Source organism: Anastrepha obliqua, chromosome 3, assembly GCF_027943255.1.
Source record: "Anastrepha obliqua isolate idAnaObli1 chromosome 3, idAnaObli1_1.0, whole genome shotgun sequence".
In the NCBI taxonomy this organism is placed as follows: domain Eukaryota; kingdom Metazoa; phylum Arthropoda; class Insecta; order Diptera; family Tephritidae; genus Anastrepha; species Anastrepha obliqua.
In genome coordinates this window covers 24,999,052-25,015,174 of record NC_072894.1, presented here as the reverse complement: position 1 = coordinate 25,015,174, position 16,123 = coordinate 24,999,052, and the positions used below count along the sequence as shown (strand labels likewise).

General features: G+C 37.0%; 1 protein-coding gene across 1 annotated transcript in view; it reads right to left on the bottom strand.

Annotated features, from left to right (window-relative positions):
* The window catches only part of LOC129240869 (gamma-glutamyl hydrolase A), a 51,690-nt gene that overhangs the window by 20,694 nt on the left and 14,873 nt on the right, over positions 1–16,123 (bottom strand). The window contains exon 2 of the mRNA XM_054876908.1: positions 8,990–9,736. Coding sequence (XP_054732883.1) covers positions 8,990–9,315 — 326 coding nt within the window. The 5' untranslated portion in view covers positions 9,316–9,736. The remainder of the gene's footprint in view (positions 1–8,989; positions 9,737–16,123) is intronic.

Sequence of the window (16,123 nt, the reverse complement as noted above, 5' to 3'; positions counted from 1 at the left end):
CACCCGTCAAATCCTTACCCGCTGTCCGCTGCAATTCTGTTTGAGAGGGAAAGTTGTGAGAGGTTAGTTGTCATTTAAGTAAAAAATTTAGCACCAGTTATCCGAATTACGTTAGAAGAAAGCGGAAAGTGACAATTAGGTCAATTTAAGATATAAATGAAATCTAAATTTACTGTTTATATAATCTCTTTTATTTTCCTGGTTTTCATTTGTACGTAAATGTAAAAATTATAGGACATTTAAAAGAAATCATCAATTTTTGACTGCAAAAGATCCCATTTTTTAATAAAAATACGTCGGCATATATTTCTTAATTGCACACTCGTATTATTTTAAATACTCTACTATACACCTGGCGCTTATAAATATTACTAGGTATTTGACCGAGTTCCTTCTCCTATTTGTGCGTTTTGATGTTTCTCCACATATGGAAGAGCCTACAGTTTTTGCCGTATGGCAAATTAATTTTTTTTATGACGCGCTTTTTCATGGCAGAAATATACTTGGAGATTTTCCATAGTCTGACGAGGGGCGACCGCTACTTTCATTAAAAACTTCTTTTTTTTAATTTTAGTTAAAACGGTTTTCTACCAAAAAAAATTTCAAGGTAATCTTATCACTTGAGTTTATTAGAGAAAAGTCCGAGGCTTTGTCATCTCGCGCGGCGGCGATACTCATGGGCCACCGAGCACATTATCAAACAAAAGTCTTACTGCGCAAGCTCTGACGAGTATAACTAATGATCTTACATCGAAATGCTGTAGATCTCTTAGCAGACAATGCGGGACGAGTCTACGCTTTATCAGATATTTAAAATTTTTCCAGCACAACAAAAACTAGTAACTTTTAAGCTGAGAAGATTAATTAGGCAATTATAGTATAAACACATTGACGACGGCAGACGAAAGGGAGCAACTGTTAAATATTAAAATGCAGTTATTTAGTTATTATGAACGCAGTTATTTAGGCGGCGGCACAACATTTCGGCCGCAGGCTAATAAAAATGTATTCCTCATTTGGCCAGCGAATTCGTTTGAATCGAGGAAGTCGAGTGATTTTCCTATTCCATCACGGCAACGCACCAGCTCACTCCTCAGCAGTTGAGGTCACAAAATTAATGGGAATAGGGTTTCAACTCCTTTCGCATGCCCTCTATTCTTCAGACTTAGCTCCCTCAGATCACTCGGACTACTATTTGTTCCTCAATTTGAAGAAACTGCCGGCGGGAAAAAATCGTATTTAAAAGAGGGGGTAATTGCAGAAACGAACGGCTATTTTCCAGACTTGGACAAATCCTATTAGATCGAAAAACTAGAACAGAGTTGGACGAAGTGTACAAGCCTAAAAGGAGACTATGTCGAAAAACAAAAAGATTTACCACAAAAAATTAAGTACTTTTTATTTTTCGACGGACTTTTCAAACGATCCTCGTATTTACCATAAGAAGCTAGCGTTTACACGGAATGATGGATTACAAGGTTTGGCCATCCCAAGCGAAATTGCGTGAGTAAATTTGGCTGTTACGTCATATGAGATTTGACAGAGAGAAGCAAATGAAATAAAAACAAAACATGCAATCAGTCGTTGTTCAGACGGCATGGAAGTAGCATGGCTACAGTAATTTTTCTGTATAAACGGTTTTCCAATAATAGGTGTTATTTTGATATTTGATCAGAAAAATGGAAAAGTATATTTTGATAAGAAAAATGCTATTTTTTAATATAAATGATCGGATGCTAATTTCATTATAAAGAGGAAGGTATGCTGTTAATAGTGGAAAATAACATCAGGCAAATGACCACCACGACCACGCTTACAGGACAATATCCTTTTAATGATATTTTCCATAACCGAATTGCAAAGCGGCTGCCCTATGTCCTCGATAGTCTCACGAATTCCATCTTTGAGGTCTTCAATCGACCCTGGGCTGTTGGCGTAGACCTTCTCTTTCATGTGGTCCCAAAGAAAAAAGTTACAAGGTGTTAAATCACAAGATCTCGGTGGCCAATTGTGATCACCTCTTCGAGACTTAACACGGTCCGGAAACTTTTCCCGTAAAAGATCAATGGTTTCGTTGCTTGTGTGGCACGTAGCGCCATCTTTTTGAAAATAAACGTTGTCCAGATCAATACCATCCAATTCCGACCATAAAATGTCGTTAATCATCTTTCCTGTTTAACACCTAACCCCTAACACCTGTTATTGAAAACCCCTTTATAAACAAAACAAACTCAGTTTTTGCCGACCGCTGTTAAGTCAGCAAATCAGCTAATTCCTTAAAAGTCGCTGTCAGCCGGTTAGCGGTCTGAAGTTGGCCACACCTTATGTATTTATTCTCTCGATCTTGTTCAAGACGAGGTTTGCGTACTAGGAAATTATTTTGCCGTTAAATCGTGAAGTGCTTATGTTATTCAAAGGCCAAGACTAAACTCATCTGTCTACAGAAAAAAGAGGTACAGCATGCGAAAACGAATACAGCTGGCGGTCGTTTGTCGTGTGAGTGCTCCTCTTATAGCGTCGTTACATTTGTTATTAATAACCGCAGCTCACACAACTGCATGTATTCATACAATTTTACACACATGTATGTGTGTATGCGAATAAAAATTAAAGAAAATATGTTTTTAAGTTTTCAGGGAGCTAATTTATTTACAAACCCATAAGAGTAAAACAAACAAACATTATGGAATGTATTTCTATTACGCATCAGCCGCCTACAGCGCATTGATTTTTGTTTATAGATGGTTTCACTCAAATTTTTAGAGCAGCTTTGAGTTACAGTTATTCAAAAGAAAAATGTAAGAAAAATACCTTTGTTTGTCCTTTTGTTGTCCGAGAGTTATAGTGAGTAAAAACTTAATAAAATGCTTCTAGGCGCAAATCGTGTTGGGAAAATGAAATAATGATCAGAGCGATGAGACATCCCTTGGAGTGTTTAAGAGAAAGATTCTGCGCAAGATTTTTGGACCTTTGCACTTTGGCGGCGGCGAATATCGTAGGCAATGGAATAGTGAACTTTACGACGACCGAGACATAGCGCAGCGAATAAAGATGCAGCGGCTTAGTTGACTGGGTTATATCGTCCGAATGGATACAAACGCTCTGGCTTTGAAAGTTTTCGATGCGGTAGCAGCTGGTGGTAGCAGAGGAAGAGGAAGACCTCCTCCACGTTGGAAAGATCAGGTGGAAAAGGACCTGGCTTCATTAAAAAAGCAAGGAGTCCACATATTGACGCAACGGATATACATACATATGTAAGTGCGCTGTGAATTTGAATTTAAAAAATATTAAATAATATATGGGGTGCTCCATTTATCGTTTGTCATAAAACATGGAAGACAATTTCATTGAAATGTCTTCTACGTCTGGCTTTAAAGCCAATTTTCACTAATTGCAACTTCAATTTTATAAAATCAAAAATTATCTAATGGAGTCAGGTAACGCCTTTTATGAGGCCCAATAAATATCACAGTTTGACCTGATTATTCGATTTGCAATTGCGATATTCGATTTTAAGATTTTTTCAACTTTTTTCAAGCGAAAAGCGAATCATTTTGTGAACGCATAACTACAATATAAACAAAATTTCTGATATATCAGAGATATTAGGCCTCTTCTATTCACCATTTCCCCGCTCTCTATCTCTATGCTCGATTAACTTAACGAAAAACTTGCATGCGAAAGCAACAACAAAGTTATCAAGCAAGATTATGGCTATAGCTCATTAGACTGGTATAACTAACTATTTTATAAAGAAATGTAATATAAGGCAGCTCTATTCCCGCGTTGCCAATATATCGCACCCTAAATACAAAAGGGTCACAACTCAAAATTTTCCCCACTCGGGCTTGACTTGTTTACAGTAGCACAGAAAACAAACTATGTGACATATCACGCTGAAATTTGCCATGTAAGCTTATAACAGTCCTACCAAAAAACAAAAAATGTATTTTTGCCATATGTCATCCGCGGACCGTTTTATTGATAACGTCTCGTTCATATTTAAGCAGAAGTACATTTTGAGTTGTGCCCTTTTTGTATTTAGGATGCGATATGTTCATTTATACCAGTTGCTTCATCTATTCGCCGGCTTATTGTTTCAGTTGTTAAAGAAAGAAAAAACGATAGTTTGAATTCCAAACGACAGGACAGGCCACCGCATATAAAGGGTTTTCTAATAACAGGTGTTATTTTGAATACGATTGCGCTATCGAGAGATGATTAACGATTATGTATGGCCGGAATTGGATGGCATTGATCTGGACAACGTTTATTTTCAACTAAACGGCGCTACGTGCCACAAAGCAACGAAACCATTGATCTTTTACAGGAAAAGTTTCCGGACCGTGTTATCTCTTGAAGAGGTGATCACAATTGGCCACCGAGATCTTGTGATTTAACACCTTGAGACTTTTTTCTTTGGGGCCACGTAAAAGAGAAGGGCTACACCAACAGCCCAGGGTCGATTCAAGACCTCAAAGATGGAATTCATGAGGCTATCGAGGACATAGAGTAGCCATTTTGCAATTCGGTTATGGAAAATTTCATGAAAGGGATATTGTCCTGCAAACGTGGTCGTGGTGGTCATTTACCTGACGTTATTTTCCCCTATTCACAGCATACCTTCCTCTTTATAATGAAATAAACATCCGATCATTTATTTATTTTATATTAAAAAATATCATTTTTTTTGAATATCAAAATAACACCTCTTATTGGAATACCAATTAGTATATCGATTTCCACGTCACCCAACGGATCCATTTCGTGCAAACAACTTTTTTTTCACATAATTCATGCATGTGGGGTGCGTATCTTGAAAATCTCTAAGTTTTATATTTAAAGCATCTACTGAGGAGAAACAAGCACCATTTTTTATCTTTTATTTAAAATATTGTCCATTTCTCAAGCAATTGTTGATTGAGGTAAAATCCTTCTCAGAGAAAACCTTCTTTTTAGATGTAGTTCATGAATACCATAAATCTATTTTCAATTTTTTCCAAGGAGTAGAAGCAATGACCAACCCAATTCTTCTGTATGGTTCGAACAAATGCATAGGTGGTAGATGCAATATTTGGTGAATACGGTAAATAAGACTTCCCATTTCCATATTTTTAAGTATGCTTTCGCGAAATTTGTCACTTATAGTCGAACGTAAATTAAATGACAGTTACAGGGTCAGTTTCGTAGCTTTTTTTCATTGATTGCTGGATTCGAAAGTATGAAAGTATCAGTTGTAGCCGGTGCTAATCCCCAGTAATGATTTTATCTAGTAATAACTCGTGATCTGCTTTCTCAAGCTTTGTCTTTTGCTCAACAAAATCAGCACTTTTAAAGCTCGCGCTAATCAGATCCATGCAGGCAAACAAACTCACATTTATAATTTATGTATTGGGTGTTTTTTAGCTGCATGCATATATCGATAACTATGATGTGGCTACTGAGAATGCCAAACTGTGTTGAGATATCAGCTAAACATCGGCGACATTTGGTTTCAACAAGACGGCGCAACTTGTCATACAGCGCGCCAGTGCGCTTAGTAATCAATCTGGCACGAAGATGGAACTTCGGGACGCAGAGAAATCTTTAAGTTGCTATCGGAGCAGTATCCACTGTTTTTGGCACCTAAAGATGACCTGATACCCACAGTTTCATTTGGAAGGAAATTTGATGTCAGATTTCCATTGCGTGAGCAATGGAGCAATCCAGAATGCATTCAGGAAGGTTTGACGGATATTTTCTTTACCGATGGGTCCAAGAATGAAATAGGGTCTGGAGCCGGATGGTACTTAAACGATAGTAATAAGTATCACTATGCTATGGGGAGAATGGCAACTGTTTTCCAAACAGAAGTTTTTGCCATCCTAAAAGTAGCCGAATGGATAATCGAGAGGAGATGGAGCGGAAAACAGATTGGAGTCTTCAGTGACAGTCAGGCTGCATTGAAGGCCCTGGAGAACGCGAAGCAAACCTCAAAGATTGTTCAAGAATGTAAGAAGAAGCTTAATTCTGTGGCAAGACAAAACAGGCTTGTACTTATATGGGTTCCGGGACACTCCGGTGTTCAAGGAAACGAAATTGCCGACGAATTGGCCAACCGTGGATCAGCGGTGCTCCCACAGGGGCCAGAGCCAATAATCGGAATCAGACCCGCAGGAATCAAGAATTGGATCAGCGATTATGTAGGCAATCTACATAAAGAGCGATGGTCCGGTCTGGAACGCTGCAGAACTGCAAAGTGTTTTGTGACAAGTCCGAACAGAAAACTGTCAAACTTTCTACTAAAACTTAGAAGGAAACATATTCGGTTGATGGTCGGCATCATTACAGGACACAACCTATGGGGTCAGCATATGACCACCATTGGAATCATCGAGAACCCGGTATGCCTGTCATGCTTAGAGGAGGCGGATAGCACTGAGCACTTTCTCTGTGAGTGTTCTGCCTTTGCTAGAGCAAGGCTACGAGTATTGGGTTCCGATGTCATGAGAATGAGTAATATTCGTTCTCTAAAACTGGAGGATATTTACAGATTTGCCAAAGAATCTGGAAAATTCTCACAGGACTAACTATCTCTATCTCTGTCTCTATTCTTTCCTTCCTATCTCTTTCTCTGATACTTTTCTCCTTCACTCCTTGACTATCTACCCCCTTTCCAGAGCTTTAAATACAATGGGCTCTTCAGCCTGAGTGTTTTAGGAGCCACCAATCTTCAAATTCAATTCAATTCAATCAATTTTTTGTTGTCAGCTCTGTCAGTTGTCAATTCTTTGCTATAACAACCCATTTTTAAAACTGATAGCGATAAGGAATGGGAATAAGACGCACCAAGACTTCTGCAAATAAGGAATTTGTATGAATTTGCCTTCCAAACCCACAAAAGTTGCCGAACAAAAAAGACACATATTTATTCTTAGCATCCGAAACTTTGAAAGAGATGAGGCGTCTGGAAAGACTGAGACACAGGAGCGGCGGCTAATCGCGTTACATCTCCGCAATGTAATACCTACTTGACGATAGTCGCGCGACGAGAGGTAATGAAAGTAAACAGGCTTAGTCTGATTTCAGAAGACTACTTGAGGGTAACGCGCCACCACAACGGCTATGAAAATAAATACAAAACAAAAAAACATACATATAATTTTATTGCATTCCCGCCTTTTTCAGTTAGTTAAAAAGACAGTAGTTAAATATTCATGATATTCTATTCATGAGTTCGTGAGTTATTATACCAAGAGTGACGCTACTTTTGTTATTTTCAAAACAATGAATCAAAAAGATTTTCGTGTTTTAATTTTACACTCCTTCTTGATGAAAAAAAAAATATCGTTCAAGCGAAGCTATTGGCTTTAAAAGTGTTATGGGGACTCCGCTCTATCAGAAACAGCAATAAAATGATTATTTATTGACTTCAAAGTGGTCGTAGGGACGCCAATGATACACAACGCAGTGGACGACCAAATGAGGCGGTAACACCAGTAAACATCAAAAAACTCCACAAAATTGTTTTGAACGAGTGAAAAGTGAAGTTGCGTGAGTTAAGTGACATCGTAAATATATAAAAATAAGGTGTTGGCTTTATATTGCATGAGCATTTGACTATGAGGAATCTCTGTTCGAAGTGGATACCGTCATATGATACTTTGCTCTCTGTTGACCAAACACAAGACAACGCACCGTGTCACAAGTCAATCAAAGCAATGGCAAAACTACATGAAGTGAACTTCGAATCGCTGCCACATCCACCGTATTCATCAGATTTGACTCCCAGCGACTACTAGCCTCTGGTCACGGTCCAGCATTGCTTGTCAAGCACTTTATATGTGTGCGTGTCGGGTGCTTGTCGTTTGCCCGGTAACGTTCAAAACAAAAAGCGATCAATCCACAGTTGTATTTAGAAGTAAATATGTCTTCATCGGATGATGAATTTTTATTACTTGCAACTATTGCAGTTTTGTTAAAAAAAAAAAAGAAGAAAAAAGATAAAAAAAAGTGTGGATGAAAAGCCTAAGTAAGGGAATTAAATTTGAGTTTGGGATATTTTACAAAAATTAAAGGTAATCTGCTTTAACTTATTCTGTTCGTTGTTTGAGAACTTTTTTTGTTACCCACTTTCTGTGTTATATTAAAAAATCGCAATAAGTCATGTTTTTAATTATAACTTATGTTTTTCTGGTTCATAACTTTATTATTATTAAATTACTTATGTATATCAGTTTTAAATAATTTCATTTACATATAAATTTTTTGCTTATTTATGTACATATTTCATACGGATTGTGCTTATTTTTAGTATATGTAGGTGTTCACGAGTAATATACTACTGGGCAACCGCACACTAAAAACTAACCTCAATGCTAAATACAACCCTGCTGTTTTGTCTATCAGACTCCGACACGATCAAAAAAGTAAGCGTCAAACGAAAATATCAAAAATTTTTGATTTTCATCAAGCATCGTACGTGTAGCTGACAACAAATACGTGTGTCACGACGCCACCCGACTGCACTAACACATACAAAGCGCAGTCAAGCATGCTGGATGGTCACCAGGGGCTATACTGGCTGTTCGCAGACCTAAAAAAAATTCTCGTCGGTAAGACATTTCGCTCGAATGAAGAGGTTATCGTTAAACCTTAAGGCCTATTTTGAGGCAAAAGATAAATCGTTCTACAAAAGTGGTATTGAAATGTTAAGGCAGCGCTAGAATGCTTGCATTGTTTTTTACGTTTATGAATAAAGCTATTGTAATTTCAACCAAAAAACGTGTTTTCTTTATCAGGCCCGGGACTTTTCAGCCCATGCGTTACGTATATTTAAATCTCAAAATGACATCAAGAATTTCTTATTTAAAATAATCACGTTATATATGTACTTGTATCCAAGTACATCGTTATCAATTGTCAATAAATATTGTGCTACTTATACACATGCATATGTATGTAAATATGTACATATGTACTAATAAATCAGAAGCGATTTTCCACTCACCAAATCGGTACGACACGTCCGCCGGCACCTTCAACAAATTTCACATACGAAGCGGCAATATAACTGGTGTAGTCCTTATCCGGATATTTACGGAGCACAAAATTTGAAACTTCCTGTGTTAGGATACCGATGATTGGGCGCGTATTCTCCCCATTCACGTTCACCGTTGTGTCATCATTGACATCGCGGTAATTGTTGGTATATTTTCGACCACCAATACGTGCCGCCGACCCATCAATGACGGATAAAATGCAGAGTACCACCAAAATTATTGCGGCGTCTCTTTTCAATGGATTGCAATTATTAATATTGGGAAGTAATTGCATTGCTAGGCCACTAATGAGTCGCACCGGCGACAAATAACGCGTAATATAGTATACGAAGTGTATAAAGTAGCTATGTAAATAAATGAAATTTATAATCGATTCGACAGCAGTGAACAATATCTGCACATGCGAATGCTTCTGTGGGCGCGCACTTTCAACGTTCGACTGTGACAGTGAGTAGCGATTTTTTGAATAGTAAACCACTTTGAGTGGTGCGCGGAACGTACTCTTATGTATGTATATATATATATATGTGTATGTATGAATGTATGCAAGTATAGCGGTTTAGCTAACACTTTAATTTATACATACTTCCAGCGCTGCTGACCCATGCATGCCAATCAAGTTTTCACAATATATTTAATTGGGCGCGATGTTTTGATTATCGAATTGTGTGAGGTGCAAAGTGTGTGTGGGCAAACTGAAATGAAAAGTGTGCAAAAAAAAAGCCAAATATTGTATTTAATTCAGGTAAACAATCAACAATCAAAATCAAAGCAGGAAAATATTGGTAGTAGGGAATAAAGTGTTTTTATTGCAGCTATTAAAAAAACGGGGAATACGCGAACGCATTGTAATTATACGAGTAGTTTGCTTTCTTGTAAAGAACGTAATGGGACTGCCACAATGGTTCCGTTGCGCCAACGCATTTGATTGACGTGACATGTAAAACGTACCGTGATGGCACAATGAAGGTGTTGCCGCATATAAGCTAAAAAGCAACAGATGTTCTTGTCGAGAAAGCAAATATTATATTTCGTTGTGTGTAAACAGGTTTTTATTGGCTGTCAAATATACAATATTACAAAAAGTAATGCTCATTGAGGCGAAAGTGGGTTTTAATAGTATTTATGGTAGTCGCAGACGTTGGGTACGATCATAACTTCGAGATGGAGCCGCAAATACATTTTTCAGCAGGACTTTGTTAAGCCTGGCCTTTTCTCTGCTCTTTCAAACTTTTATAGGAAAGATAAAGGCGCATTTGAATTGACTCAAATAATTTAAATACCATTTATTTTCTGCATATAATTTGATATAATAAAAAACACCATCGATAAAAATTTGCGCTATACAAAATTTTTTTTTCTTAAACCCGGGGTTTGTCGATGAGCAAATACAAAGACAAACGGTGGCAACCGGGTAAAAATTACCACATACTATAATATATAGGTGTATAATTAATTAACCCTTTCGCGATATTGTTGCCATATGGCAACAGTAAACTTTAAAAGGCCGTCAACACTCTTGTAAAAAATATCATCTTTTTTGCTATATATTTTCAAAAATTGAAGTTTAATGGTTAAACAGAAATAAAATAAATAATAACTGCCCATTATATATCGGTAATATAACATTTTTAAAGAAAGCCTTCTGGCATATAGCACTTCACTCTGAAATTTGTATTTTGCATTTTTAGATTTTTTGAGGCATTTTGGGCAAATGTTTTCAACAATTTTTGAATAAAGTATATAGAAAAATGTTCAATCTGTCATTTGGCATATAAATATTTTTTCGCTCGCAGCTTTAAAAGCTGTGCCAATTTTTAAAACTAAGCTTGTTGCCATATGGCAACAAATTTCTCGTAAGGTGTTAACTTGCATTAGATTGCAGAAGAAGTTTATTTGCGATTGAAACCAATACAAAACATTTGTTGCCATATGGCAACATTAGAAAAGAAGCACTTAACAAAAAAAATAAAAAAAATAATTTATTTGTATTGTTATTGGTCCTAAAATAAACACTCAGACAAAAATTTGGATTTTTTGGATGGCGCAATAAAAAGATGTAGGGAAAGGGTTAAATATTTATTTGACGTAGGGAGCGCGTCTTTTGTTTCTATGCAGGACACGATATTTTGTAGAAAAAAACTTAGTAGTGGTTTTATTACCACTGTGGAATTTTTTACCCAGTAGCGACGAACGCCGGGTTAAACAGTTGTCGTTTTCGACGCCCTTGCTGTACCGCAAAAGTAGAAAGTTACCTGGTGCATTCCGGCATGGCGTACGGAATGTGACTCAAATGCACATAATCTATTTATAAGTTTATAAGTTTGGAATTATTTATGTAAATGCATTCTACCAAAATTATGGACATTTTTTCTAATAGCAGTCACACATCGGCAGGCAATGGCAAACCTCCGAGTGTATTTCTGAAAAAGCTCCTCATAAAGAACCATTTACAGTTTTTGTAAAGAGTGGGCAGATTGGAGGTACTTTTTCCAATAGGGTTGTGTTGACAGATCACGCGTGACTACTGTCAAACTAAGTTCATAATTTTTTTCAGTATTCATTGACGTCATCATCGGAAGACTCATGCCTCAACAATGTTAACAACAAAATTGACGCTCGGTGAAAAGTGTGCATTGTGCGCTCAGGCGTACAACGGTGAGGCCCATTTGTGGCTAAGCAAAATTGCCATATTTGGGCTGAAGAGCAACCCGAAGCCTTACAAGAACATCCAGAAAACAACCATTTGGTTGGGCTGGAGGAATCATCAACCCATATTTCTTCAAAGATGAGGCTGACGGCAATGTAACAGTGAATGGCGAACGCTATCGCGGCATGATAAACGACTTTTTGATGTCGGGAAGTCAAACTCGTGATCTCCACAACATTTGGTTCCAACAAGATGGCGCTACTAGCCATACAACACATGATTGATTTACTGCCTCATCGTTTCATCACGGACTAGTGTATTGGCTACCAAGAACCCATATCACTCCATTGGACTTTTATTTGTGGGGTTGTGTAAAATCTAAATGTTTTGTGGATAAACCAGATTTGATTGAGGCCTTGGAAGCCAACAGTACTAAAGTTATTCACGAGATACCGACCGAAGTCATTCCAAATCGGTGTTTACGGATGGCCGAATTACGACGCAGTTGAAAAAAAATTTTTTTTCATAAAATATTATCATAATCCTTTAAGAATTTGTCAAAAAAATTTTAGAACGTAAATTTAAGTATTTCTTATATTATAGATCGTCAACCGTGACGACTCTATTCTTTGCGTTCCAGCGCTGGGAGAGGTATAGTTACGTTGTAATCAAGCTTTAGACGCGATTTTCTCAAAACTATATTTTTCGAATTGACGTACATGATAACCCGAAAAGTTATTAACCGATCTCACTGAAATTTCGCACACATTTTTTTATAATATTACCTTCTATGTATTTGAAGTTTTCGAATTTTTTTCGAAAAAATAATTTTTCTGAAGCAAAAATAGTAGGAAAATTCGCCCCAAAATTCATTTTTTTTAAGCATTTTATTCCGCTAATTTTTTTCCATTTATTGTTAATTCATATAGAAATTATGACATTAATAAACAAAAAAATGTTTAGTTTTTTGTATTCAGGTCACTGACGGCGATGCCACAATCCCCGCTGGGACCTTCCTGAAAGAATACGCCATTTTAAATGATTAAAATAAAAAAAAATATTTATATTATGTATTTTAATGTATAAATAAACTGTATGCCAATTTTGAAAAAAATATATTGACTTCTTCATTTTAAATAATTTTAAAGAAATCCGTTTACAAGTATCTGTCCCCTTAAAAGATTACCTTTAAAAAATAAATGTCTACACAAAAATAATAAAAATTACTCCGAATCAATTTGAATTTTCGTTGCTTTATTTCAATTTAAAATCGATACCTCTAAATTGATCACCCTTTATTACTATTAAATCACCATGGTAAGTAACACAATTGAGCAGCACGTTCAAATGATAAAAGTTTATTATCAGCGACTTGACGGTATGGTTATCTTCTAAGACCTTGCGATTTGACACTGCTAGACTTGTTTATGGGGCTTCCTGAAGTCGCAAGCTTATGCCAACAATTCGCAACCGTCTAGCAGGGTCATTGATATTTACACATTAGAACATTTGAACGTTGTCATATTTCACGCATAATAACCTGCGTTAATATTTCAAATAAAAAATAATAATTTAGTGTTAATGCATCCCCAAAAGCTTGTTTTGTTCCATTTCGACCCGCTCAAAATGGCAAACCTTGTAGGAGGCAAATTTTAAAATTGAGTGTCTTCCACCAAATAATGGAAATATTTATATAATAATTTTAAGAGAGTATATTCGTGTGAAGGGATATGCATATGTATGTACATATTTACATATATAATATACATATGCATGCAACTATATATGTAAATGTGTTAGTATATTTGCTTATGTTTTCATTTACGCATTTAATTATAACACTAACGCTTTTTATCAATTACTTTTAATACAAGTAGTTAGTAAAGACAAATCTCCAGCGCCAGCTACAGCATCTACACATCAAATAACCAGTTATTAACTTATGCTTAGCTCTCTTTTTCAGTCAGTGGGAAGTACACGTTGATGAGGCACCTTTTTTATTTTATTAGCAGGAACCAAAATTAATTAAAACAAACAATATAATACAGTTTATTTTTCAAGACCGCTTTTCAAAAGGGGAAGCACTCTGATATTTGAACTGTTAATTTCAAGAGCCATGTCACTTTTTTGCCTAATATTGTTTTATTGTGTAAAGACTTACCTATAATACTTCCGGCAGCTTTTAAAAATTTCGGTAATTCGTTTTCAAAATCAGTATTTAGCAAAGCGCCTATCATATGCAAATATAATTGTTCTACACTCAGTTTCATAACTAATGCCTTTGAATTTCGAGGTTTGTCAGTCTCGTTTCTTATATACTACTGTGGGCAAAAAGTAAGGTGAATTTGGTTGTAAAATGAAAAATCTTTATTTATTCTTGTAAAGCAATTTCATCCCATTCAAAATAATCCCCTCTCGATGAAATACACTTATGCCAACGATTTTTCCAATCCCCGAAACATGCCAAATAGTCCATTTCCGGTATAGCCATCAGCACCTTCTTCGATTCAGCTTTTATCTCCTCAATCGACTCGAAACACGTTCCCCGGAGTGATCTCTTGAGTTTTGGCAATAGCCAGAAGTCACACGGAGCCAAATCAGGCGAATACGGTGGTTGCGGAACGATATGCGTGGAGTTTTTGACGAAATGGTCACGAAGAAGGAGTGCAGTGTGAGACGGTGCATTATCGTGATGCAAAAACCAAGAGTTGTTGGCCCATAATTCTGGTCTTTTTAGGCGAATTGTTTCACGTAAACGAAGCATAACGCTCAAATAATATTCCTTATTAACAGTTTGGCCAGGTGGAAGGAATTCATAGTGCACCACACCACGAAAATCGAAAAAAACTGTTATCATGACCTTTATTTTTGAACGACTTTGACGTGCTCTTTTCGGTCTGGCCTCGCCTTTAGCACGATATTCGCTTGATTGGTCGGTTGTTTCAGGGTCGTAAGCATAAATCCAAGTCTCATCTCCCGTAATGATGCATTTGAGCTTGTCCTGATAGTCTGAAAGCATTGTTTCACACACATCAACGCGACGACTTTTTTCCAAGAAATTGAGAGTTTTCGGTACCAAACGAGATTTGACTTTTCGTAGGCCCCAATGGTCTATGGTTTTCACAGATCCTTCTGATATTCCGATCATATCAGTAAGGTCTTTAACAGTCAACCGACGATTTTTGAGCACTAACTCCTTCACTTTATTGACATGTTGGTCATCTGTTGACGTCGCTGGTCGCCCGGAGTTCTCCAAGTCATCAACACGTTCTCGACCCTCTTTGAAGTCTTTGTACCACTTATAAACATTTTTCTGCGACATGGTCGAATCACCAAATGCCTTCTGCATGCTAAACGTTTCCGCAGCCGAAATTTCATTCCGCAAACAAAATTTGATGGCACTTCTCTGCTCAATCAAATCAGACATTGTAAAAATCGAAAAATGCCCTCTTGGTCGTTTGGTAAACACAAGCGTAAATATATTACTGATAATGACATTCACATGAAAGTTGGCCCAGATGTTATTAACAGTGCTGCAACTCATGAAAAAAATAACTAGAGCGAAATTTTAGTCTCGCGAACTTTGACAAATAAATTCACCTTACTTTTTGCCAACAGTAGTACATATAAACATTTTAATAACTGTATAAAGGAGAAGATATGTAACATACACAAATATTATTGTTATTATTATTAAATTTGTATAATAAAACGTTATAAAAATATAAGGCAGCAGGAGCACTAGCAGTATGGGCCATCGGCCATGGATCAAGGATCCTTGCCAGAAAAAAATAATGACTTATGCCCTCTAAACACATTCAAGGACTCAAGGAACATGCGGCCGCCGTAACCGAATGGTTTGGTGCGTGACTACCATTCGGAATTTAGAGAGAACGTAGGTGCGAATATTGGTGAAACACCAAAATGAAGAAAAAAATTTTCCAAATAGCAGTCACCCCTCGGCAGGCATGGGCAAGCCTTCGAGTGTATTTCTGCCATGAAAAAGCGCTCATAAAAAACCATCAGTCGTTCGGAGGCGCATAAAACTGCAGGTCCCTACTTTTGTGAAACAACATCAAGACGAACGTCGTAAATAGGAGGAGCTATAATACGAGTACGTTGACATATAAGTAGATGATCTACTTTTTCGTACTTAACTACCAACCCATAATTAAAAAGTGAGATTTCCCCTACAAAATTTCTCTCCCAAAATCTGAGATTATAAAATAATCCTAGATAATAACTTTACTATATCTAAAGAACAACAAAGCCACGGGTGCCGACGGACTGCGGGCTGAGCTATTCAAACATGGTGGCGAAGAGCTGGTAAGGTGCATGCATCAGCTTATGTATGCCGCGATGTCTGAATTTGGTATCCCCACAAAACTAATACGGCTTTACACGGTGACGTTGCTCAACACCAGCAGCGCCG